Source organism: Mustela nigripes, chromosome 16 (assembly GCF_022355385.1).
Source record: "Mustela nigripes isolate SB6536 chromosome 16, MUSNIG.SB6536, whole genome shotgun sequence".
NCBI lineage: Eukaryota > Metazoa > Chordata > Mammalia > Carnivora > Mustelidae > Mustela > Mustela nigripes.
In genome coordinates, this window is record NC_081572.1 from 3,239,638 (window position 1) to 3,264,394 (window position 24,757).

The window sequence follows — 24,757 nt, forward strand, 5'->3', positions numbered from 1 at the left end:
TATGTTTCGTGTGACTCTGAGAAACAAACAGGGTTTTGGAGGGGCGGGGGTGGGGGGGTTAGGTGAGCCTTATGGTGGGCATTCAGGAGGGCACGTCTTGCACGGAGCCCTGGGTGTGGTGCCTAAACAATGAACTTTGGAACACACACACACACACAAATTAATTTTTTACAAAAAGGCTTAAGATTAAAAAAATTAATTTGTTGTGATGCATAAACAATGAATCTTGGTGCACTGAAAAAATAGAATTAAAAAGAGACAAGAATTTTAGAAAGATAATAATACTAAAATAATAACAAAGTAAGTTTGGTATATTCTGCCTTCCGTGAGATGACCCTTTTGTTGTGTTTAAAATACTTAGGGTGATCGTTGCATGTGTGTGCTTTATTTCTCGAGCAGTTTGTTTTGATGAAAACACGGAGCCTGGAATTCAGCCTTTAGGGAGCTGTGCCGACTGGTTTACAGCCGGGGTTCCTACTCCTGTTTCAGGAGAGGTGCTGTCATTTGGGCAACGTGAGAGGTCAGGGAAATGCTTGCCTTCCAGGCTACCCGTTTCTGTTTACGGTGGGCAGCGTGTGTCCCATGGGGTGGGGGCGCTCACGGAGAGCCGCGGGAGGACCCCCATCGGGCGTGGTCTTGGCGGGCCAGGTGGCTGTGGCTCCTGTCGGGCTCCTGGGTCCAAGGCCTGCCTTGTCAGGAGATGCAGGTGAGGGGGTGGTGGTAGGAGTGGCCCCTGCTCTGCTCCAGGGTTAGTTTCATGCTGAAAAGAGATCCTGTTTTTCTGTGAAAGTTTCAGTGTTTCTTTGCAAACTGATACATGCTTTTTACAATTCCCTGGTTAATTACGAGCATTAGCCTGTGTCCCTTCAGTCCACATGGCAGACCCTCCCGGGCCCGCAGGCTCTGGGCCTGTTCCCAACTTTCTACCTTCAAACCTGCTTTGACTGCGTCTGTTTTTCATGCAAACTTCTCTCCAGGTAGGTTTCCGGCTGGGAAGGGAAGTGCAGCCCTGCCCACACAGCTCTTTGTTCTGCATGCTGGGTATAAAATCCGCGTCAGAAAAATACCCGGGGAGAGGATCTGTTCAGTGGAGGGGGCTTGTTTGGGGGCCAGACCCTTGGAAGGAGGAGACAGCGTGGTGTGAGCGCGGAAGTGCAGGTAGGCCTCTGCGGCCGTGGGCTTCTTGCGGCGGGGAGAGCCAGGAGAGCCAGGCCTCCCAGGGCCTCTGGCTGAGCGTGCCCTTCCTCTCCCGGAGAGCGCCCCCTCACCCCGACAGTGGCCAGTGTCTGTGTCCGGACCGTGGTCCGGGGTAGTGCTGGACTGGACCCTCCCCAGGCCTCAACACCAGAGAATGCCACGGGGATTTTCCAGAAGGCCGCCGCACTCGCGTGCCTGCCCAGTGCCCTCATTCTCCCCTCCTCTCCCGCGCTGACCTTTGCCGTGCTCCCACGAAGAGCTTGGAGGGCCCGGTTTCCATGGGCGAGTCCTTAGCATGCCACGTGGAGGTTTGCGGAACTGCTGCCGCCCCTGCATCCTCCCGGGCCCTGTCGCGTGTCCAGGGAGGCACAGTGTCCTCCTGCGAGCCCCCGGCCCATAGCTAGAGCGTGTACCGTGCAGGCCAGCGGGCGCTGAGTGGACACCGGTAAAGCCTCGAGCCTTTTTCGAGGATCCTTGTTTTGAGAAATAAGGACCGATGGGTGTGAGTCGCTAGAAGACGGGCAGCTTGTCCGAGCAGGTTAGGCTGACTCAGGTTACTGGGGAGCGCAGGCTCGTCACCGAGAAGTGGCCGGTTCCTTGGTCCTGCTGCAGTGGTGCGCTGAACCCCGTGAGTCACCCAGTGAGGGACAGGGAGGGGGGCGTCCAGAGAGGAAAGTGACTGTGCTTCGTGCGTCACTGAACTGTAGAGAAGAGAGGCCCGTCCACGGTCTTTGTTCGGGGCATGTTGTCCCTACAGCTCAGATCTGTTTTCTCAGCGATGCCCATGACGACCGCTGAATTTAGTGCTTTCACCTGCTGTGCCGGTCCGTACGCGTGCTCCTGGTTCCCTCCGGTCGCCTGTCACCCCGCTTTCCAGTGTGCTAGTGCCTGTACGGTCTGTCCTGTGTGTCATGCGTCTGTGTGGTCTACCTCCGTCCCTTCAAGTTCCCTGGCTAGCACCTGTTCCCACAAAGGTGCCGCGTGTGGACAAAGGGCAAACCCATTGTAATATTAAGAAAACCGTTTCAGAAAGTAAGAGAAGTACTGGTGAATATCAGCAGGGCATGGGCCACCCTCCGCAGAACATGAATTTCCTCTTTTCCCCCATATTCAAAGGACAACGGAATTTACTGGCGAAAAGGGCCACTTGTAAACCTTTGAGCAGGTTCCTCACGGAGCCAGCAGAGGGCAGCACACACGGCACTGAGCGCGTCCGTATTTTTTACTTTATTTTAAAAGGCATCTAAGACTCCTATGCGGGCTACTTCCCGTCCAGCTGGCGGCGTCTCCCGTCTCATCTGCGAATCGCACCGTGGCGCCTCGGTCTTTGCAGAGGGTGAGGACTCTGGGTGGCATCGTGGATACCATCACGTTTTTATTTTCCCGGGTATCCATGACGCGTTTCCAACCGTCTCCCGGGCCGGTGAGGTTGGGGACCGTTGGGGACCGTGGCTGCGGAGTGCCACCGCCACCAGAAAGTGCAGGGTCATTTAGCTAGGGTTCCAGGGCCGCTGCCACCCGCCCCCACCCCGAGAGCGGCGTGACCCGGGTGTGGGTGCTCGGCACGAGGGCTCCGCGTGGCTGTCTCGGGAACGCGTCCACCCCTTTCTCAGGAAAGGGTTCGCGGAAACTCACGGCCGTGCCGTTTGTTTCAGATTTAAGGCATTTTAGGACACCGATGATGGATTTTCTTTACACAGAAAGTAAGGTCAGACTTTGTGAAAAATGGAACTTTTCTTTTCTACAAAAGTTAACTCTTCTTGGAAAAAATGGAAATTTAAATTGTGCATGATAGAGGGCAGAAGGATATGGTTTGGATCGGGCTTTTACAATGTATCCCTGATTGATTGTGCCTTTTTCTTTCGGTAATAAAAGCACCAAAAAAAAAAGTGCTACAAATTCTGCCTCCCAGAGGCCCATCTGGGCAAATTCGCTAGGGACGCCCCTGCCGCCGCGTCCTTTGTCAGGTGCCAGGCTCGTCGGGGAATGGCCGTGCTCTTCCAATTCTCCGTTGGGCGTCTTCGCAACACATACGTATTTTCTCTGTCCTCAGCCTTCTATTTTTTGGCAAGGTCTGTTCATGTCTGTGAGGAAAACCAGTACACATCCGCGGTTTTTTGTTTTTAATACGGAACGCTTCACGACTTCGCGCGTCATCCTGGCGCAGGGGCCCGTGCTCATCTGCTCGTCCCGGTGTTTAGCGTGAGTGCTGCGACGCAAGCGCCCAACCCGCGTGCTTCAGGTACCCCGAGCAGGAGTAGCCTCCTGGAGCCGCAGTATTTCCGGGCGCCCGCGCGTTTCCTTGTGCGAGGACTCGTGGCGTTGTCACACCGCAGCCGGCACACGGCTGCGCCCCTGGGAGTTTGAGGACTCGCCCGAGACTGCGTGCCCCGGGCCGCGCTCCCCCCGGTGGGTCCCAGCTGCGGAGGAGGGGCCGTCGGAAGCAGAACCCCGCACCCTCCCTCCCAGCGGGGCTGCGGGGCTCCGAGGGCCTCTGCGCCTGGAGACCAGCCGGGAGGCTGGAAACTGGAGGGCGGGCGGGAGGTGTTTGAGGTGGGCCCGTGGGCTCTCCGGTCTCCTGTCCGTGTCTCGCAGCAAGGCCATGTCTCTTCCACTCTTGGTAGAACATGAGGGTTTGATGTCTGAAGAGGCTGTGGCACACGGTGAGTGACGGTGCGTGTCGGTCCGTGTGGGCGGCCCCTCCTGCCTCCCTCACCTGGCAGCCTGGATGCTGCCGGCCAGGTCTGTAGCCCACACAGCCCAGGTAGGAGATCGGACAGTGGTTTTTCAGGCTAATACGACAAAGAACACATAGAGCCTCTCGTGTATTACTGCTTTATTGTTTTATTTATTTATTTACTTATTAATATTCATTTTTTTTAAAGATTTTATTTATTTATTTGACAGAGAGAGATCACAAGTAGGCAGAGAGGCAGGCAGAGAGAGAGGAGGAAGCAGGCTCCCTGCTGAGCAGAGAGCCCGATGCGGGACTCGATCCCAGGACCCTGAGATCATGACCTGAGCCGAAGGCAGCGGCTTAACCCACTGAGCCACCCAGGCGCCCCATTAATATTCATTTTTAAAGATTCTATTTATTTATCTTTGAGAAATACAGGGAGAGAGCACAAGCAGAGGGGCGAGGGAGAAGCAGACTCCACGCCGAGCAGGGAGCCCGACTCAGGGCACTGTCCCAGGACCCCGGGCTCATGACCTGAACTGAAGGTGGACTCTTCACCGACGGAGCCCCTAAGGCGCTCCTCCGTTACATTATTTTACAGTGAGACCCAGCACCCCGCAGGCCACAACCACCACACCCCACTTCTGATCAGGTTGTTGGCATGGAGGAGCCAGCGATGTGGAGAAACAGCCTGTGTTTACCCGACATTTAAGAATTACCCTCACCATTAAACAGGAGAACAAAGCAAGTAGAAGAAAAAGTGTTTGAGGAAACACATCCTGGGAGAATACTTAAAAGCCTCGTGCTTAGGAGTCTTAGATGTGATATCGACAAAGCAGGAATAGGATGCTATGCAAAAGGAACATTCAGAGATTAAGAGGGACTTTGTGCAAATTAAAAACGGCCCAAAGAAAACAGTACAAAGGCTAAAAGATGAAGTAGAGTGCCATCCCAGTGCTGGCGGCCGTGACAGCATCACACATGGGGCGGCACGGCTCTCCCAGAGCCAGGAGGGGGTCCGAGCTGGGCCCTCCGTCAGTGCTTTCTGCTCAGAGCTCCCTCCTGAGCTCGGGGCGCGCCGTCATCCTGCCGTGTGCTCTCAAGGTACAAGGGCAGCCCGCTGGCCCTTTCCGGCCGCCAGTCCCGCGTGTGCGGCTGCTCCCTCCCACACTGGTCTCCTCCCGTGGGCCTTGCCTCCAGACGCCAGCAGCTCAGGGTTTCAGCACTCAAACATTCAGGCCATTGCAAGAACACTTCACGAGGAGACGAAAAGTAGGAGTGAAAAGATAAAAATTAAAAGATCCACAGTGGAGGTCCAGTTGTCCGACGGAAATTGCACAGTGAGAGCCGAGAAAAAGGACAGGACATCAGAGATTCCGGGACTTTAGACTTGGGGGCTCTGCCTATGGGCTAGCACGGTGCATGCGGATGCACCCACACCTGGACACCTTGTTATCACCCAGCGCCGAGGGTAAAGACCCGGAGAGCTGTCTGAGCAGGAAAAAGATCCCATAGAAAATTCTGGGAGTCAGAATGGCACCGTCACTAACAGCGCGCTGTGGGGACCGAGGACAGGGGACGCCTTTGCCACCGTGAGGAAGTGATGTTGGGGTGCAGGTGTGTCCAGCCAGAGGAACAGGGGTGTTTCCGGACACACAAAGTCCAGAGCAGGGATGGAAACCCACCGCTCCACGTGCGTTCTCTGGTAGTTACGGAGGATACGCCCCAGCAAAGGAGGAGGGACCTGGAAACATGGAGTCAGAGAACCGGGGGCAGCGTCCGGGGGCAGCGTTCGGAAAGCGCGGAAGGACTCACCAGGGGGCTGGGGTGAGAGCAGCAAGGCGAGGTGCAGGTGGGGGAGGGGCGCGGGGATTGGGGCGGGCTTGGCCGCTTGCTCCTGCGCACAGTCTCATCCGTGGGTGCCGAGAGCCAAGCGCACAGAGGCAGAAGAGACCCTTCACGGCATCCTGTGCTGATTGTAATCACAGCAGGTTGCACCGCTAGGCTGTGAGCAGTGTTTATGGGAGCAGTAAGTACTGATTGAGCCCCAAGTTGACATGTGACCGTCCCGGCCTGCGCCGTGTGTGGGGGGTGGGAGGCGTAGCGTCCAAGCAGAGTCTTCAGCTTGCACGACAGGCCGTGGATGTCCAGAACTGGAGACTCGGGAGCGAAGGGTGTGCGTGTGTCATTGGGAAGCGGGGAGGTGAGGCGCGGAACAGAGAGCTGACAGGGCTGCCTCTGCGGAGCAGGATGCGACCGTGGCAGGGGTACCGTTGGGCAGGAAGCTGTGGGTTTCTGTTTTAAGCCATCGGTATTATTTTTCTTTTACGTGATGTGTGCATGTTATTTTGGTTAAAGAAGAAAAGCCAGGCACGAGAGGAAGAGAAGAACCTGGACGGGCAGCAGGGTCCCATTACGGAGGGTCTTGACAGCGACGAGGAGCTGAGACTTTAAGGCAGCTGATGGGGCTGTGCCGACGCGAGGAGAGGCTCTTGGCAGTTTGTGGTTTGCTGGGGGGGCCCCGCACCCCGGCCTCTGCCACCTGCCCTTCTCCGTCCTGCCGGGCTGGAGGCTGCCTGGGCTGGACTGCGTCTGCAGGCTGCCGTGCCCTGTGGCCCCCGCTGGGTTTGTCCAGAGGCTTGGAGGGTCAAAGGAGGAAGAGGTCAAGGTGTTTTCTCCCTGCCAGGTAGCTGAGGGTTAGCTGAGCCCTGTCCCTAGCCCTTCCCTGTCCCCAGCTGAGGGTTAGCTGAGCCCTGTCCCTCCTCTGCAGCCAGCCACCTCCTCCCGCAGGCCTAGCCTTGGTCGGGAGGCCCTTGCTAACCCTGGGGAGCTCCACCACTGAGTCGCCCCAGACTGCACCGTGACTTCTAGACAGTCTGTCAGTGGGCTCCCCAGGCTCCCACCTGGAGTGTACTCTGTCTCCTCGGGGTTACGCCTGATGACGTGGGTATCATGCTGAGAAAAAACTTGCCCTGGAACGTTACATGAACACGCATGCACATTTTCACCTTGTGTCGCTTTAAACCATTTCACGTTTGCATGCTCTTACCTGTCACCGGAGAAGATGAGGCTGGGGTACAGGATTAAGGCTGTTTAAGGTATTTTATTCACTGAAAATATAAAATGCCTACATCAGAACACCTGCAATCCAAACACCCTTCTGTGTGGTTTTGAAGATTTTATTTTTTTATTTGACACAGAGAGAGGCAGAGGGAGAAGCAGACTCCCTGCCTAGCAGAGAGCCTGATGCAGGACCCAATCCCAGGACACTGGGATTATGACCCGAGCTGAAGGCAGATGCCCAACCGACGGAGCCACCCCAGGTGCCCCTCTTCTGTGTGACTTTGAGTAGTTATAAAGTGTTGTTTTTCACTTTGTTGGTTTAATGCTGATGGGGACCCTGGGCCAGTAGCTCTGCCTCCTGTCTCTTGCGACGCCTCTGAGGCCTAGGTGACTGTCCTGCTTTTGTAGCCTGCTGTTGTTCTCCTAAGGACTTCACAGTGTCCTTTGAACTTGGGCACAGCTTCTGCTGAAAGAGCTGCGCTACAATCCTGCCCACTCTCTTCAGGATTGAGGCCGTTGCTGGGCCTGGTGATGATTTGCCTCCGTTAGCCAGGAAGGCCCGGGTTATGCCCGCTGGCCGACGGGATTGCAAGAGGCACCTGTCTGAGATCTGAGAAATGTCCCAAGATCTGGACGATAAGTTACGATGTCACTTTCCTTATGAGCAAGTCAAGCATATAATTTGGTGGTTTAGTAGCTAACCTTCTGTTTTAAGGAACTGGAGACGTGCCTCTTCAGTCGGAACTTCTTTTTTTTTTTTTTTTTTATTAATTTTTTATTTTTTATAAACATATATTTTTATCCCCAGGGGTACAGGTCTGTGAATCACCAGGTTTACACACTTCACAGCACTCACCAAATCACATACCCTCCCCAATGTCCATAATCCCACCCCCTTCTCCCAAACCCCCTCCCCCCCGGCAACCCTCAGTTTGTTGTGAGATTAAGAGTCACTTATGGTCGGAACTTCTTTTTTTAACAGTGTTCCTTGTTGCACAGGCTTTGGAAGAGGATAGTGGTGCAGGAGGCAGTGTGGCGCCCCGCCTGCTGGGCCCCGCCGTGCTCCCGGCAGCTCACAGAGCGGGACAGGCACCTGGTCCGAAGGGGGCCCACTGTCCCTACACAGGGATGGTGGATACGGTGTGCGCCGTTTACAGTCCCCATCTCGGGACATGAACTGGGCAGCGTGGCGGGGCGTGCGGCAGTGCGGAGTGAGGCAGCCTGTGAGTCGCGAGGTCCAGGGCCAGAGAGCAGGCTGAGGCACGCCCTGTGCCGTGGGGCAGGGACCCTGTTGGCGGCCTGCCACCTGGAAGATGGCATCCGGATTCTTCCGCCTGCCCAGACCAGGGGGTTCGGGCCATCCTTGGCTTCTTTCACCCACGATCCATTGGCAAGTTCCTGGCTCTGCCCTAGAGTAGAACATGAATCCGATCGCTTTCTGCATTAAGGGGCCGTCATCTCTTACCCGGAAGACTGGGGTACCGCCCCCCGCTGGCTTCTGGCCTTTGCTGCCCTGCAGGCTGTTCCTAGCTCTTGTCACAAATGAAGTCAGGCCCTTCCTTCCGTCCCAGCCCCGGGAAGTGGCTTCCCATCTCCCCACAGTGGAAACCAGTCGTTAAAGTAGCCACCGAGGCCCTCGGCAAGCCCTCCTCACACCCCACCCCGCCCCCCGGCCTTGCCTTCACCTCCGGCTGCCCTTGGCTGTGCTTCAGCTGCGCTGGCCAGGAGCAGCGGCCAGCCCTGACCACGCGCTCCGCCCCGAGCCCACATAGCATCTCTCTTCCAACATACGTGGGTTTTGCTGCTCGCTGCCCTGCCCTCCCCAGCTCCCAGTGCAGTGTAAGCATCCCGAGGGCAGGTGCCGTGGCCATGTGGTGCACCTCCGGTCCCCGACACGCCACGGGCTGCCCGACACTCCGCGTGCTCAGTAAGTGCTGAGAGAAGCCGGTGGAGGAAGAGACAACAGACCTGCTTGTAACACGGAGGCTTCCATAAGGCAGAGATTCCACACCTGCTGATAAAAACAAGTGACAGGTTGTGAGAAAAGGTTGGAGCATTTAATAAAAAATAATTCGTAATCTGCAAGCCAAACAGGAAAGATAATCAAGAGGAGAATGGGTCAAGGATATGACTGAGCTGTTCACAAAAGAGGAGATACCACAGACTCTTGAAAGAATCATCCGCACCACCGGTCATCAGGTCAGTGTAGACCTTAGCCACTGAGAAGCCATTTTTCGGCGGTCAGACTCGCAGAAATGAAGTCTGCCCTGTCAGGGCAGTGGCACACCTGGGCAGTGTCTGAAGGTGTGTGTGTCCGTGCCCGGGGCCAGGCCGGCCTGCCTCTGGCCGTTGGCTCCAGAGAGACGCTCTGCTGCTCCACAGTCGTGGGAAGTAGAAAGGACCCGGCCTCCTCAAAGCTGGGATTGGCATCAGAGACCGGCCCTAGCACCAGAGACAGAAATGCTGATTTGGGAGTCATTAGACTTAGATTTTGAAATGGGGCTGGAGGGGACTTGGCCTGGCCCTCGTTATGGGAGGGGGTGTGGGGGAAAAAGTGTTAATTCTGATTTTGAAGTATTAAACTAAAGGCAAGGAGTTGGGTCTCTGTCACTTGCCTCCGCAGAATAGAGTGGTTTTTAAAAATATGTTTTGTCTCTTTATTTATTATTAGGCAAGAGGGGTAAGTGTGGGCTGAGGCCACTGCCCTTGAGGCACCTGTGGCCACGTCCAGAGCGTGGCTGGTGTCTTGCTGTAGATGTGCATTTCTACCTGCAGCGCGGCCCGGGCTTCAGGACAGCAGGTCCAGGCCTCGTGCACACCTGCTGTGAGAGGGGCCCCCACAACCAGGACCAGTGAGGGGAGGGGGGCTCAGGGGTGCTGCGGGGGAGCCAACAGAGCGGGGACCCTGTGGCCAGACTTCAGGCAAGTCATGTGATGCCTCTGGGCCTCGGTGTCCCTTCCACGGATCAGGGCCAAAGAGAAGTCCTCACAGGATGCTCTCGGGGTTCCGGTAGTCGGCCGTGGGCACAGGTGAGCATCCAGGAAACGCGGCTACAGCAGAGATGTCCTAAGCACACGCTTGAGAGAAGTGACTGAGGCAAGGACCCTGTGATCCCTCCCATGAACATGTAGAGGGAGTAGTGAGAGCCGGTGGCCGGCCTGAGCACGTGTGCTCCGAGGACCGTCAGAGACTCGCCAGACTGTGTGCACGTGGGCGGTGAGAGTGGCAGGAGAACTTGAAACCGCTTCAGAGTCTTCCAGTCCGGCATTGGCTAAATACCCGGTCTATACCATGGATAATAAAAAAATGCGATAAGTCTCCATTTACAGTCATGGAAAAGTGTCGTTGTGAAAAAGGGCAGGTTATAAGATAGCACATAAAATATACAATTTTTGTTTCTCTTTGTATTTCTCTATCGATACATATTGATGCCTACTTACATACGTCTCTCTTGAGGTCGTGTAAGTACATCTTGAGAGAGAAATACGTCTCGTGTGTTATATAACGTAATTATTACACGTATCACATGTAGGATCTGTGGAGGCATAAAGGTATATTTGCAGACGTGTGTACACACAGAGCGAGGCCGAGACAGAGTGAGAGTATAGTACACAGAACAGAAGTCTGGAAGAATACAAGTAACCTCTACCAGAATTTCACCAGGGGTCATCCCTGGGTGATGGGATTAATAAGGCTTTCCCCCTCTTACTCGTTAATCTGATTTCAACAGCAAACATGCTTCGTGAGTGGAAGTATGAGGAGACGAGCAGTTTGGTACGACACCGTAGAAACAGAACGGAGGTAAAATCAGACTTGTATTGGCAACACTGCCCTTAGCTTTTCCTTGCTGTTCTGCCTCTGACATCTGCCTTCTCCTGTTAGCCTGTGACCTCACGGCATACCGGCATACCGGAACGATTGCCATCTCTTAGTCATTCTCCTCGGAAGTGTGCTTTCAGGGCGCTGGGAGCGCCGGGACTTGCCGCGGTTCTGTTCTAAGCGAGTGCTCGCAGAGGGAAGGGAGAGGGGACAGCTGGCTGTGTCCCGTGCTCCGGCTGGATCTGAGGAGGGACGGCGGGTGCCGCCGCGGACTCCTCGGCCTGAGCCCGAGCCGGATCCAGGGAGGAGGCGGTTAACTCCTCCTCGGAAGCTCCCTGGGCCCCACTTCAGGAACTGGGCGGCGGCCGTGACGCCTCAGCCAGGGAAGGCTCATTGGCTCCGCAGTTCAGGAAGGAGCGCTGAGCTGTCCCGGAGGCGGCAGTGACCGCGGCCGGCAGGTGTTCCGGGCCCCACCCAGCCCCCCTGCCCCCGCCCAGGGAAACGTCGTCGGGTGCCCCTTAGACGAACAACTCCGGGCACCGTCAGGGTCCTGCTGGGCTGGGGGAAGATGGTCCTGCAAGCCCCCGGGGAGGACGATGGTGAGTCTGGGTCTCGCCTAGGCGCCCGCAGTGGGGGTTGCGGCTGTCCCCATCCAGCGGGACATCCTGTGATGACAGTTTTATTGCCTTGTGGGGAGGAGCGGCCCCCAGACTCGGGGTTTTCCCTCACTGTTCTCGGGAGAAGGACTGGAGGGTCGTGAGTGGTTCGGGGGCGAGGCCTGCGTGGGGCTGCGTGTGACTCCGTGTGTTTCACCCAGAGCAGGGCCCCCGCCCGGCCCCCAGCGCTGCTCTGCGGGGCCTGCGTCCTAGCGCGTGTGTCCGTGCTCCCCGGCTCTGAGTGACAGTGGCCCCGGGCTCTAGGGTCGCCGCGCCCCGACCGAGGGCCACGGTGAAAAGCGCGGGCGTCAGAGCACGGCAGGGGCAGCCGCCGGTAGGGGTGCGACGAGGGGTGGGAACATGCAGAGCTCGTGGGACCTTCCTCGTTCAGTGTCGCTGGGGACTGCGGGGTCCGTGGCGTCTGTGGACGTCCTTCATCCTCTCGGCGCCCTCACGGCACCCACACGGCACCCAGGGAGGCTCCGAGGGAGGGGGTGACACAGCTGAGGGCCCCGGAAGAGAGCTGGGGAGGGGAGCCCCGCGGGGCCGGGGTTCCGACTGCGGAGCGCGGCATGTTGCGCGTGGACGCGTCTGTGTCTGGCGATGCCCGCGCTAGGTGGCAGCGCGTTGCCGCCGCCGGAGGGCAGCGAAGTGGATGCTGCTTTGTCGTTGGTGACGAATGCAGGGAAGCTGGAGATAAACACTGCACTCTCTTTCAAGGTAGGTTTTGAGAAAGTTGGAACAAGTTTTGGGGCCTTTTTCTGCTTTTCCTTACCTGGGTCACCACACAGTACATTTCCAGGTTTCACCTGAGATGGCTCATGCCGGACCGGACCCGCGGTGACTCGGAAAGCTGCAGCGTGTGGGGGAGGCTGGGGGGGGCGCGAAGGGGCTCGTGGTAATCCCTCTGCGCGGGAGGGGGCCGTGAGGAGAGGCGGTTCTGTGTGAGCGCTGCACCCCTGCAGGAGGTGATCTAGCTGCCAGGCAAGTCCATGGTCGCCAGGGTCTCTCGTGGGAAAGGAACAGGTCACTTTACTGATGATTTGAGACAGCGGGTGTGAGCTGGCCCAGGCACACCATGACTTTGGTCACCGTGCCGCATGCTCCCTCATGTCCTGCGGGCCTTCCCGACAGGGGGGCTGGCCTCAGACTCCCAAGGACCCCACTGAAGAGTCCCTCGAGAGGCTGACTCAGGGGGTCCTGTGTCATCAGTGTCCAGCTGTCCCAGAGGCCCTAACGTCCAGCATGCACGGCTCACGGTGTGGTGAGAGTGGGGTGCCGTTTTGGGGCTGGGGACTTAGAGCTCGGGGTTCAGAGATAGGGTTCACGGGCAGCTTTGTTTGGAATGAGTCACCTTCAGGAACTGCCGGCTGCTCTCGTCACCCTCACCCCTCCCAGGGGCACTCCGTCCTGTCCTCTGGGACTCCGGAGGCCAGCGCAGCTGCCCTTTCAACTGCCGCTAAAACAGGTCCCTACGGATCCCGAGGGGATGCAGCAGCGGCTCTGGGCAGGCATGAGAGTGAAGGGAGCGGACGGACTTGGCTCTGGCAGGTCCCCAAGACCCCAGGGCAGAGAGGGAAGTGTCCACGTCATGCCCCTCACAGAGCTGCTCTAGGTCCGCAGGCTCCAAAGAGCACACCTAGGAAAGGGTAAGTGGGGGGTTGTGTCTCAAGAAGGTTTCCTGCCGCGCTAATCTCCGATCCATAACCCGGACGTTACAGATGCTTTTGGCTTCTGTCCTTGTGTGGTCCCTGCGCGCCTGGTTCCCAGCGCAGTGCCGTGCGGGCGAGGAGCGAGCGGCGGCTTCCGCAGGCTGGCTTCCCGTGATCTCGGCCCGTCTCTTCAACGCGTAGTCCCCCTTGTTTCGCCCTTGAACCTTTCCTCTGGGCTGGAACCCGGGCTCCCTGGCGTGTGGAACACAAGGCCCTCGCAAGCTGATGCTGGGCTCTCTTCTGGCGCCGGCCAGTCCTGATGTGTCCTGGGTCCTGACCGCAGCTGTGCCCCCAGTCCCCAGGCACCCGGCCGCCTCGCCTTCCTGGGTATGTGTGTCGGCGTTGGTCTCTGCTTCTCCATTTGGGGAATCCATTTGTCCTTCCAAGCCCTGGCTCGGAGGCTTGACCTGTCCGAGCTCCTTGGTGTCCCCACGTGTGCTGCGAATGCCGTGTGAGCGTGGCCCTGGCGGCCGCGGGGGCTGCAGCTCCGGGCCTGCACGCCTCCCCGCCCGCCTTGGTGTTCTGTGCAGGGCAGGGGCCGGAGCCCTTTGAATCCGAGCTCCGAGCTCAGGGTGGTCACATGCAGGTGCTCCGCAATGCTGAGCTGCAGTGAACTTGGTTACTGCGAGACGAGGCACTGAGGGTCCAGGGACTCGGCCGGGGCGTGCGAACGGGGCTGTGTGTGTCATTAGAATGTCCTGCTCAGTGAGTCCTGCCTCCTTGCAAACCGGAGCTAGCAGTGCCACCTCCACCGTCAGGAAGCGTTGGGAGTTCATAGCTGGGCTTTGCCGTGCACATAGGAACAGAGACGAAGGAGAAACGGGTTAAGCTGTGAGATTCTATGTGAGTATAAAATCCTATTATTATAGGAAGAGGCGTGGGGTAGAACTAGGCAGAGTGCCTCTCCACCAGGATCCTGGGTTCTCGGGTGACCGCAGAAATCCTCCCCTTGCTGTTGACTTATGGCCCGAGCCCATCCTCTTGGCGCAGTCCCGGGACGGGGCCAGCCTTGCGCTGGACAAGCCGCGCAGCGTGGGGTGTGCAGGAAGAGGGAAGGTTGCGGTGCCGGGACTGGAAGTCCGTACTCCCACGGGTACTCCGCGCTCCCTTCCGCGGGGGTTGGGTTTGCATCTTTACTGTGAGGCAGGAGCGCCTCCTGCATCCCGCATCACCGTCTGCCGTGACAGGTGTCCAGGGGACTCGCTCTGGGCTGAATCTCCTAGGCCCTCCTGCGAGCGCACCAGACACAAATGCTCTCAGTGTCGTCGTAAGAGGGTCAGAACTGCCCTTGCCTTTTCTTACAAAGGTGAGCAGAAACGAGGCTCGGGTCCCGCTTCTCTGAAGAAGCGGATGGTTGTCTGTGGCCTGAACGAGTTCTGTTATGGAGTCGGAAAGCACCGGCCTGGCTGCCGGCACCCGGGGCCCCAAGTCCCGCAGACAGGTGGGACGTGCCGGTGGCAGGTGGGGTGGTCTCAGCAGCCAGCCCTGGGGGAAAGAAAAGGCAGGTACTGGGGGTCGGTCTTGGCAGGCCCCCCCGGTCTGGGCCTTGAGGGTCCTCATCAGTATACAGAGTGGCTAGTGGGGGCGAGGACATTCCAGTTCTTGTCAACAACACTCTCTCTGGTTCTGGAAGGTTCCCCAGAGTGTGTTTGTGGTGGGGGCTGTAGAACCTGCATGCAGTTTGCTTCTGGTTGAAGGATGGAGGGCCAGACCTTCTGGAAGTGTTTTAGGGTATCAGGGTTTCACGTTTACCCTGCATTTGGACAACCCCCCGAAGGCACATTGTTCTGCCCTCTGCCCCTTTTCTGTTTGTCCTCCACTTGGCTGAGATTTCCATGTTAGAAATAGACTCTTGTCGCTGCTGCTGGCCTCCTATTTGCCCTCCGAGGAGCTGCAGCTGCGACAGTCCGTAAACGCAGTGTGTTCTTGGACTCGGACGGCCTCTGAAGTGACCTGGTCTAGCCCAGTCAGCTCTGCCAGCGAACATCATCACCGTGGCTCCCGGAGGGACATCGGGCTCAGCTGGGAGCTCATGTTCAAGAGCACAGCTAGGGCACGGCCATCTCGTGACCCCCCGCACGCGTCTCCCGAGGATGTGATGTGCCTGGCTCCGTAGAGGCCGGTGACACGCTGGGGGAAGCGGAGACGGGCAGGTCACCTCTGCTGGGGGTTCGCACTCACACCAGTACACCCCGCCTTCCTTAAGAGAAGAAGCTCTTCCTTACTGCACAGCGCTGTCACGGAAGAGCCGGTCAGTGTCTTTTCCTGGTTAGTGGCTTCTCTGCATCTCTTTTCTTTCTGGTATCTGAAGTCTCTGTTCTTCTGTATTTCTGGTAAGAGTTCAGGACACTGATGCAGAGACTTCAGACGGAGTCCCACATACAAAGCCACAGCAGCATGGCGCAGATACAGTGGGTGCTAAAAGCTTTAGAGCAGGGGCGCCTGGGTGGCTCAGTGGGTTAAGCCTCTGCCTTCGGCTCAGGTCATGATCTCAGGGTCCTGGGATCGGGCTCCGTGCTCAGTGGGGAGCCTGCTCCCCCCCCCCAACTTTCTCTCCCTGCCTCTCTGCCTACTTGTGATTTCTGTCTGTCAAATAAATAAATAAAATCTTAAAAAAAAAAAAAAGCCTTAGAGCAGAATCCAAGTGTGTTTTTCCCACAAAGGGCATATTTAGGCATCAATGTGAGTAAATATTTTGGGGTAAATGGCCAGTGGCATTTCCATACATTGTCTGAATAGAAATGTCAACATAAAATGATGTTTTAGGGGCACCTGGGTGGCTCAGTGGGTTAAGCCTCTGCCTTCGGCTCAGGACATGATCCCAGGGTCCTGCGATCAAGCCCCCCGTCAGGCTCCTGCTCCCTCTCCCTCTGCCTCTGCCCCTGCTCGTGCTCTCGCACATAGATAAACAAAATCTTAAAAACAAAGAAACAAAAAAACATCGGAAAAAAAGCGTGGCCTTAGTTGTGGAGCCCGACACAGAGAGGTAGACCGTGAGGCGACCCCGGCCCTGGTCTCTGAGGAGGGTCCGCGCCCAGCTTCAGGTGCGTCTCTCTCTCCAGAGTCTGTGTTGGTGCCCCTGCTGCTCCGTGGTTGCTGGTCACACTGAGGATGTCTTAGAGAATTTTCTAGACCGTCACTCACAGATCAGCTCCTCCTTTCTCGTGACCACGTGGTGTTTAAGTACTTTGTAACTTTCGCAACTTCCGGAGGATGTCGGTTGGGTCAGGTTTTTTTTTTTTAATTTTTAAATGTTTTATGTTTTATGAACATATAATATATTTTTATCCCCAGGGGTACAGGTCTGTGAATCGCCCGGTTTACACACTTCACAGCACTCACCAAAGCACATACCCTCCCCAATGTCCATAATCCCACCCCCTTCTCCCAACCCCCTCCCCCCAGCAACCCTCAGTTTGTTTTGTGAGATGAAGAGTCTCTTATGGTTTGTCTCCCTCCCAATCCCATCTTGTTTCGTTTATTCTTCTCCTACCCCCTTAAGGGTTGGGTCAGTTCTTAAACGGAAGTGCTGAATGGACAGGTCCATGGCTTTTGAGCTTTGGTATGGCAGAAGGACGGTGCCGGGTTACACGCCCCTGGCCGCTCGTGTGCCCCCCACACCCTTGTCAGGGTCCTCCATGTCATCAGACGTTTAATTTCTGCCCGACTGTTGGGGAGCAGTATGGTATGCTGTTAATTGGCGTGTTTTAAATTCTCTGTTTCTAGAGAGTTCAGGCATTTTTCCGTGTCAGGCCGTCTATATTTTTCTGGAGCATCTGCCTCCATGTCCTTTGCCGGTGGTGTCGGTCTTCGTCTGCCTGGGCTTCCCGCTGCTCCTTGGGGACTGAAGAATGACCCCTGGCGCCTGCTTCTGTGTTTGCTGTCCCCGGCTGTTGGCCTTTAGCTGGTCGGGCTCCGTTTCCACCCAGAAGCTTTTCGTCTTCCTGCGGGAGACAGGCTGTCTGAGACCGTGACCGGAGTCATCCGTGCTTTATGCTAGAACTGGGATGGTTTCCTTCTCTACGTTCAAGTCCGTGGTTCGGCTGGAATTGATGCTGTGGTAAATGAGCTGGGCGTCCGCCGCGTCTCCCCCGGTGCCTGGCTGGCTTGTTGCCCCACCGCCAGGGGTTGGCAGCACACTTCTCTTTACATTTGTTTCTGTTTGTCATTTCTTCCCGAGACTGTGTGACCCGAGGCGCTGCCAGGTGGGTCAGCGTCTCTCGAATGTCCCTTGTGCTGTCCCCTGTCACCGAGCCTCATGGGTCAGCCTCCAGGAGCGACTCTCTCATGGCACCTTTTTTCTCTCTCATGCTTTTCTGGACTATCTGTGTATAAACTTCTTCATTAGAACTTTATTATTACTTCATTTGTGTCATCTCTGTAAAAATCTCGTTGGAGATTTTTTAGGACCTGTGACATACAGACACCGGGGAGAGACCTCTCCCTGCTGGGGTCTTCCCGCCTCCGCTCAGGTCTCCCTTGGTTTTCCTGGTGACTCTGTCCTGCCTGTGTGAGAGGCTGGCCCTGCCACATGCTGGCTCTGGGGGTTTGGGGCTTGGGGGTAGAAGACAACTGGTCCAGAGAAGCCAGTCACAACGGAATCTGCAGGGCGACCAGGAGGCGGGGATCTGTTTACTAGAGGGACAAGTGCCACCGGAAACCTTCCCAGTGTCAGGGGTTCACAGGCAAAGCCCCCACCCCCACGGATCACATCTCCTCCCGAGCTCATCCTGGAGAAGGAGAGGTGCCAGCCGGGGTCTCGAGGGCAGAGACCGAGGCACCGACCTTCGGCGCCTCCTGCTGCCGCCTCCCTGCGGTGCTGCTCCCGGCTCGGCCGCGCCCTATGCCGAGGGCAGGAGGTGCAGAACCCCGAGAGCAGCCTCTCAGAATGCAAGGCCTAGGGCGCTGGGCCTGCGCTGGTGCTAGGAGGGGCCCCGTCCCCGCGGCCAGGCCTCGGTGCCTGCCCCAGCTGCGGCCCGCCCGTGAGCGGCCCCCGCGACCGGCCAGGACGCAGCAGGTGGGTGCCCAGCCCGGGGCCGTCTCCCTTCCTCGGCTTCTCTCAGACTTCGGGAAGCCTTCTCTGGACCCTGGGCAGCTCCAATAAGGGTCGGTGTCTGGTTCTGGGAACCAGGTTCTCCCACTTGGGGCTTGGAGGAGACACTGCTGCTCTCTCAAGAGGTCTGCAGGCCCTTCTCCGTGGGACAGAGGTCAGTCTTCGCCTCTCGCAAGAAGTGGTTATGCTTTAGCTTTTACTAAAGAAAAATAAAGCACGTCTCAGTGTCAGGAATGGAGTACAGCTGTTGATGCTCTGCGCCCCAGTTGCCATGTGCCAGGAAGGGGGGTTGAGACCCGGGCTCTCTGTCCACTGTGCGTGCTGGGGCGTGGCGCTTTGCCTAGGTCAGCTGGGGCTTGGCAGTGCCTCCGGCCGAGGATTAGCACACTTGGGCCCTTGACGAGTTGAAGTATAGGAATTTACCTCCGATGACCGAGTAAGTGGTGCGGACTGCCCCGCATGCGTCTTGGGGTTCCCCGGGGCCGGCTCCATGTGTCTGAGGCTGCGCTGGCGGGAAGAGGGCAGGACGTGAGCCCTGCGCAGGGACGTCTCGTGCCAGCCCGTGGGGGGAGCTGGGGGCCCCGGCAGGGGCAGAATCCAGAGGTCTTCGTGTCAGAGTCAGAGGACACGGTGTGGCTCCAGTTTCCCCCCACCTTTCCGGAATGTTCGCCCCTTTCCCTCACGCACCTGTCCCTCTCCCCAGCCTGGCGCGCCCTCTCCCTCCTGGCTCCGGCCTTCAGAGCAGGCTGCAGCCTCAGCCCCCGTGGGCAGCCTGTGGCATGTGGCTGCCGTGTTCACCTGTTGCCAGTGTCCTCTCTCGTACCCGCCTGATTCTTTCTCCTTCCAAGGGAATAGTGACATGTGAGCTCTTTGGGGGCTGAACCGTGTCTCGCCATCTCTGTATCTTCTCGGTAGCTCACAGGGCGCCTTGCTTATGGTGATACACCTTTTTTTTTTTTTTTTAAGATTGTTTAATTAGCAGTCTGAGAAAACCATTTTTAAAAACTCTTATTGTCTCTCTCGGTGGATTTCCTGAGATGACTAGATAGTCTGGGAACTGTCCTTGTGTTTGATCACTGTGATTTCACGAACTTGATCTGGGGCTATTTCAGCATCTGTCCTCTCTATACACGAGGAGGACCACCCTGCAGCCATTCTGTCGGTAGCTTATTGCTCTGACTTCTCGTCTGTCCACGTCCCGTGTCCTGTGCTGAGAACTGACTGTCCTGGGTCCTGCTCGCAGCCGCCTGTGGCCTGGGTTCAGGCTGAACCTTTGCCCCGGCTCCCAGGCCGCAGGTGAAGCCCCGCGGCAGGTCCTCCGGCGGCAGGTCCTCCGATGGCGTTGGCTGGCGGGGCGGCTGCGGGCGTGGTCGCCTGGGGGCACCGTGACTGCGTCTCAAGCAGGAGGTGAGAGGTCGGCAGCCACCAGCAGGGACGTCCCTGCTCTGTGTGTGTATAAAACAGTGGTGTTGCCTCAGAACAGCAGGCAGAGCCCCGGTTGGTTACTCACGTAGAGCAGGGGCCACTGCTGGACAGAGGAGCCCCCTGGAAGGACAGCGCGTCACCCGACGGTAGGCTGCATGAGTGGACACGGAGGGGCGGCGTGGGTTGAGATGCTCAGGTGACGGTCACAGCACGTGTGGGATGAGAGGGGAGTCTGTCCGCTGTGGCCCCAGAGTCTTCCCTGCGAGTGGTAGCTTCTGAGGGTCGGTGAGCACGAGCCCCGAGACACAGGGAAGTGAAGGGAGACTGGGAGTGAGAGTTGGGGGGACAGGAGGGCCCTCCCGGGGGCAGGCCGATGCGGCTGGCTTTCCAGTGGAGCGACTGTGTCAGGGGGGGACTCCGGGTGCGCCGTGTTGAAAGCTCGTTCCTTTTGCCGCCCAAAGCAGAGGGTTCGTGAGTAATTCTGAGGTTTATTTTTCATGGACTTGGTAAGATTTTACAGATGAGAACTGCCATTTTGGCACAGAAGTAAAATAGTTCCTATTATGACTATTTCTTCAAAGACGGAGTCTGGGCTGCAGAGTTGAGATATTTGGGTCAGGTCTGGCGACCCTGTGCTGGTGACAAGGAATCCCCAGGGGCATGCAGCCTCTGTTAGTAGGACGAGGGGTGGGGTGGGGCCAGGCCTTGCGGGGGGCGGGGGTCCCTCCTCCCAGCATCTTCCTAAGGACCGAAGACTGGAAGTTGGGTGGGGGCCGTGGGGATGGTTTTGTCTTCTCCATTGTTGGTCATGGGGAGCAGTGGTGGTTAAGCAGGGCAGTTCTGCCTTCCGGGGGACATGTGGCAACGCCTAGAGACACTGTGGGTTGTCCCATCTGGAGGTGAGGTGGTGGGGGTGCTCAGCTCAACCCCCTGCTTTGCCTGGACGCCCTTGTGACGGAGAGCGACCGGCAGGAGGTCACAGAGCCCCGAGCTGGTGTCGTGGTTTCTCTTCTCTTTTTCCTCCAAAGTGCTTCTTTGGCACTTGATTGTAGAACCTTGTGTCTCTTCCTCACCAGCTAAAGACAGCTGCCTCGAGTCATCTCGTGCTCCGGTCTAATGTGGAAACCACGTCCTGGGTGCTGGGGCTTAAAGTCTGTGTGTTTAAGGGTGCCCCGTGGGTTGTCCCCGGGTCCTCTGAGTTTGAGAGCCACGGCTCTTGGGCTGCAGTGATGTTTCGTGTCAACGGCCACCTTACGGTACTGTCCCTGAGATCAGCTCGCCGAGCTGCTGCTAACCAGAATGTGCTGGAATGTGGTGCTGCCACCTCCCGTGTGGGAGTGGGAGGCCAGGCCTCTGCTGGAAAGGCCGGAGCACACCTGTGTGGAGACGGGAGGCCTGGGCCCCGGAGCCTGGGGGCCTTTGGTCCCCATGACTGTCTGCTGCCGGGTGCAGGGCAGGAGGAGGGGTGGCCAGGTGCCGAGTGCGACGGAACAGCCTCCTCCGCCCCGCCCCGTGGGGCTGCCCCGTGGTCTCTGCTCAGTAAGGAGAGGGCACCTCAGGGAAGGGTTAACATCCTCTCAGTGAAGCAGCCATCAGCCTCCTGCTTCTGGGGTAGAGAAGAGCGAGCGCAGCCTGCGAGCGATCTGCACCCCTCCCCCAGGAGGCCGCGTGGGGGGTAGTAGGAGGGGCCGGCTGTAATCGCATTCATGGAAATACGCCCGCGAGGAGCTGAGCTGAGCCGCACACACGCCGAGTGTCAGCCGGCGGCAGCTCCGCGGCCATCTCTGTCCCCGCCAGGATCGGCTCCCTCTCCCTCTCCGTCCAAGGTTTCCACTCGGCTTTTGTTCCCGGGCTGCCTCCCCCACCCTGGCTGTGCCGGCACACATGCCCTGCTGGCTCCGTCCCTCCGTCCGCCGGGGGCTGCGGGAGCTCCCGGGAGTCTGGCGCCGTGGGGCCGCGGTGTCGGCCCACCATGGCCTCTGAAGCGGAGAGCGACCAGCGGCCCAGGCTTTGACGGGGGCTGCGGGGGCTGCCGGAGAGGGGACTCGCCTTGGGTAAGAGGCCGGGTGGTGGCGCGCGGGGCATCATGCGGAGAGTGTGGTCCGCTTGGGTATGCTCTGCTGCCCCCCCCCCCCCCCCAGCAGCACAGCCGATGATGTGCTGCGCACGCGGGCCTCTCTGCATGACCGCCTCGGGGTTCTGCGTGTTCTCTCCTCCTAGCTTCTTGGGGTAGATGTTCCAGTATTCAGTGTGGTTTTTTTAGGCCTGAGGTTCAGGAGCAAGCTGATGGCCAATTTTGGTGGCCCCGGCTCGGCGAGGTGAGGAACAGGACAGCAGGAAGAGAGGGTTGGATGCAGGACGATCTCTCTCCTCTGGACCGAGCCCGTGAGCTTCGCGTGCCTCTGAGGACTTTGGAACCACTCCTGGGAGTGGCTAGTCCTCCTCCCAGCAGTACGCCCAGAAAAGGAGTTGGAATTGCACATTTCATTGCATCCTAGGGGTCCGTTCTGGCGATCAGACGGACAGAGAATATTTTAGTGTGCCAAAAAATAAGGGTTTTACCAGGAGCTGGCATACAAATAGGTTTTAGGAGCAGGTGAAGTGAGACAAAACTGACCTCTTAAACTGCCCCCCGCAAGCCTCTGTTTTGGACTGAAAGGGGTGTGGCCACACAGCTGTGCCACGGGAGGGGTACCGCATGGGCACAGGGGTGTTCCTGGGAGAAGAGGTGGCGAGTGCAGATGACTTGGTCTGTTGGGTAGGGAATTCCCAGGGTTTCCCCAAGAGCTGAGCACTCTGCCTCTTGTCTTAAGGGGGCCAGGCAAGAAAATGGTTGTCCCCTGCTGAGCTGGTTCCAGCTCTGCTTTCCGTTCCTGTGATCCTTTTAAAGACAGCCTTGCAGACAGAGAGTGGAAGTCTGAAGCCTGAGAGAATCCTGCTGCAGAACTCCAGCCAGAGCGGATCTTATCGCTGTCAGGCTTGAGAAAAGGTGGAGAGGTTTCTAGATTGTTTTCTAGTTTTTACCTTTCATTGAAAGCAGATGTTAACTTTGTTTTTCTTTTTTTTTTCTAAGATTTTATTTAATTATTTGACAGATCACAAGTGAGCAGAGAGGCAGGTGGCGGCGGGGGGCGGGGGGCAGGGAGAAGTAGGCTCCCTGCTCAGCGGACCCTGGGATCATGACCTGAGCTGAAAGCAGAGGCTGAACCCACTGAGCCACCCAGGTGCCCCTAACTTTGCTTTTCTAAACCAAACTTTAAGGATACAATTTTATGATTTCGTCTCTTTTACTACCTTGAAATTTGACCTCATCTCCCTTTGGTTGGCTGGTTAGTGCTGGAGTTTTAGGACTTCCTGGATAAAATGTGTCCGTTCCCTTCTGTGTGTAAGGTAAGAGGACAGAATACCCTTTTTCCCTCTAAGTGTATGGGGCTGTGTGGGTTTGTTTTCATTTTTTAATAAAGCTTTTGTTTTTAAGTGATCTCTACACCCAACATGGGGCTCAAACTCGCAGCCCTGCCATCTCGAGTTGCCCCAATACCTGAGCCAGCTGGGCATCGGTGGGGCTGTTTGATACCTGTTCTCCCGTTTGAGAAGGGCCGTGATGATGACCGCCCATTCCAGTTGGGGCAGGGTGAGGGTCTTGGCCGGAGATCCAGGAATGGCCTGGCGAGGAGTGCCCCCAGCAGGGGTCCTCCTCCACCCTCAACCCTGGGTAGCTGCTCTGGACTAATGAGCCGCTCCGAGACTGAGGCGGGAGCAGAGCTTTTCTTTTTCTTTCTTTTTTAATTCCCTTATTTGACAGAGAGAGATGACAAGTAGGCAGAGAGGCAGGCAGAGAGAGAGGAGGAAGCAGGCTCCCCACCGAGCAGAGAGCCCGATGCGGGGCTCGATCCCAGGACCCTGAGATCATGACCTGAGCCGAAGGCAGAGGCTTAACCCACTGAGCCACCCAGGCGCCTCCCTGGAACAGAGTTTTTCTTAAAGATGCAGAAAATGGCAGTAAAATCATTAATGTATCTGTCCTTCCTCCTACGTAGGAGACTTGGTGGCTTTCGTGTGGACAGAAGTTAAACTAGACTAGTAAATGTTCACATGGCCATTTGCTAGAGGGACGCTGGCCTCTCTGTGCTGAGTATCAGCTGTGGGCCACGTGCTGATCTCACTCCTGCTCTGTGTTTCCTGCGCAAGTTCCTTCAAATCTAGGCGGGGCCGCCTGGGTGGCTCCGCCCGTTGAGTGTCGGACTTTGGGTTTCAGCTCAGGTCGTGATCTCCGGGTCATGAGATCAGGCCCCTGCACTCCGCAGGGAATCGGCTTGGGACCGTCTCTCTCTCTGCCGCTCCTCCCTCCTTCTCCCCACCCTGAAAATGAATAAATCAATCTTCAAAAAAGAAAATCTCCTAGGCCATAAATTGGTGGTGAGACATGGCCGTAAGTCGGTCGGGGGACAGGAGCACAGTGAGCAGAAATCAGGGAGTCAGGATACTGCCCTTAACTTTCCGTATGTTTTGTTCACTTTTCATGAGGGTGACGTACACTCGAAGTAAAACTGATGGTCGCAAGCAGACGGTTCGGTCGCGCTCCGGATAGTCCGTGTTGTGCAGCCAGGCTCCAGAAGTTTCCACCTTGTAAAATGGAGACTGGGTCCCCGGTCAGCACCGCCCCCCCAGCTCCCTTCCCCCGGGCCCTGGCAGCCTCCGTCCTACTCTCTGTCTGTGGATTTGGCTGCTCTGGGGACCTCAGGGAGGTGGAATCCTACAGCAAGTGGCTTTTTTTGGCTGGCTGCTTTCCCTGAGCCTGCTGTCCTCAGGGTTCATCTGGGCTGTAGCTGGCGTCAGGCTGTCCTTCCTTCTTGACGTGGAATGACACTGTATGCAGGTTAGAAAGAATGCCTGGTCTTGACTTAGTAGGAAGGGAGAGTCATTGGTTTTCCAAAGTCAGCAGACTTTCTGTAAAGGTCTGATGTGATCATCCGCCCTGGCGGTTCACCGGCGCAGCCGGGTTCGGGCTCCGGTCCTGTCGCCGTGCTGTGTGCGTCCTCCCAGGTTGCCGTCTGCGCGTGCCGGCCGTCCTGCGGCCTGTCTCTGCCTCGGAACCGAGGCTTTCACTGCGGTTCCTTAGTCATCGCGGCTTTTTGTGTTCCGTGTCCCTGT

The 24,757-nt window shown here is 57.3% G+C and overlaps 2 protein-coding genes and 1 long non-coding RNA gene across 10 annotated transcripts in view; 2 read left to right on the plus strand and 1 right to left on the minus strand.

The window, feature by feature from the left end:
* Window positions 1-24,757, plus strand: part of CYTH1 (cytohesin 1) — a 79,019-nt gene that overhangs the window by 26,852 nt on the left and 27,410 nt on the right. For 2 of the 4 annotated variants that reach the window (XM_059378393.1, XM_059378394.1), the window contains exon 1: window positions 11,237-11,356. The exons of 1 other annotated variant lie outside the window; for it this stretch is intronic. In XM_059378393.1, coding sequence (XP_059234376.1) covers window positions 11,326-11,356 — 31 coding nt within the window. In that variant the 5' untranslated portion in view covers window positions 11,237-11,325. Of the gene's footprint in view, window positions 1-11,236; window positions 11,357-21,265; window positions 21,658-24,757 lie in introns of those variants that run through there. One more of the 4 variants, XM_059378396.1, reaches the window with a different exon arrangement.
* On the plus strand, window positions 5,775-8,023 carry LOC132003130 (uncharacterized). The gene is made up of 3 exons (XR_009400149.1): window positions 5,775-6,972; window positions 7,075-7,197; window positions 7,937-8,023. It is a non-coding gene; the product is annotated as an uncharacterized LOC132003130 (long non-coding RNA).
* On the minus strand, window positions 7,857-10,272 carry LOC132003128 (uncharacterized). 5 transcript variants are annotated; one of them, XM_059378424.1, is made up of 4 exons: window positions 9,928-10,272; window positions 9,225-9,379; window positions 8,818-8,948; window positions 7,857-8,346 (listed from the first exon to the last, which is right to left on the minus strand). In XM_059378424.1, the coding sequence occupies exons 1-4, from the start codon at window positions 10,204-10,206 to the stop codon at window positions 7,913-7,915; spliced, it is 999 nt and encodes a 332-aa protein (XP_059234407.1). In that variant the 5' UTR covers window positions 10,207-10,272; the 3' UTR covers window positions 7,857-7,912. The 5 variants fall into 5 exon arrangements, with proteins under 5 accessions (XP_059234407.1, XP_059234406.1, XP_059234409.1 ...); XM_059378423.1 differs by having other exon boundaries at window positions 8,818-8,951; XM_059378427.1 differs by having other exon boundaries at window positions 8,259-8,346; window positions 8,906-8,948.

Coding starts and splice junctions, on each gene's coding strand:
- LOC132003128 (XM_059378423.1), bottom strand. CDS start 10,206: ATGCCGGACTGGAAGACTCTGAAGCGGTTTCAAGTTCTCCTGCCACTC. Junction 9,380..9,927: donor CGGAACCCCGAGAGCATCCT/GTGAGGACTTCT, acceptor CTCTGGTGCTAG/GGCCGGTCTCTGATGCCAAT. Junction 8,347..8,817: donor TGGCGTGTCGGGGACCGGAG/GTGCACCACATG, acceptor GTTCTACTCTAG/GGCAGAGCCAGGAACTTGCC.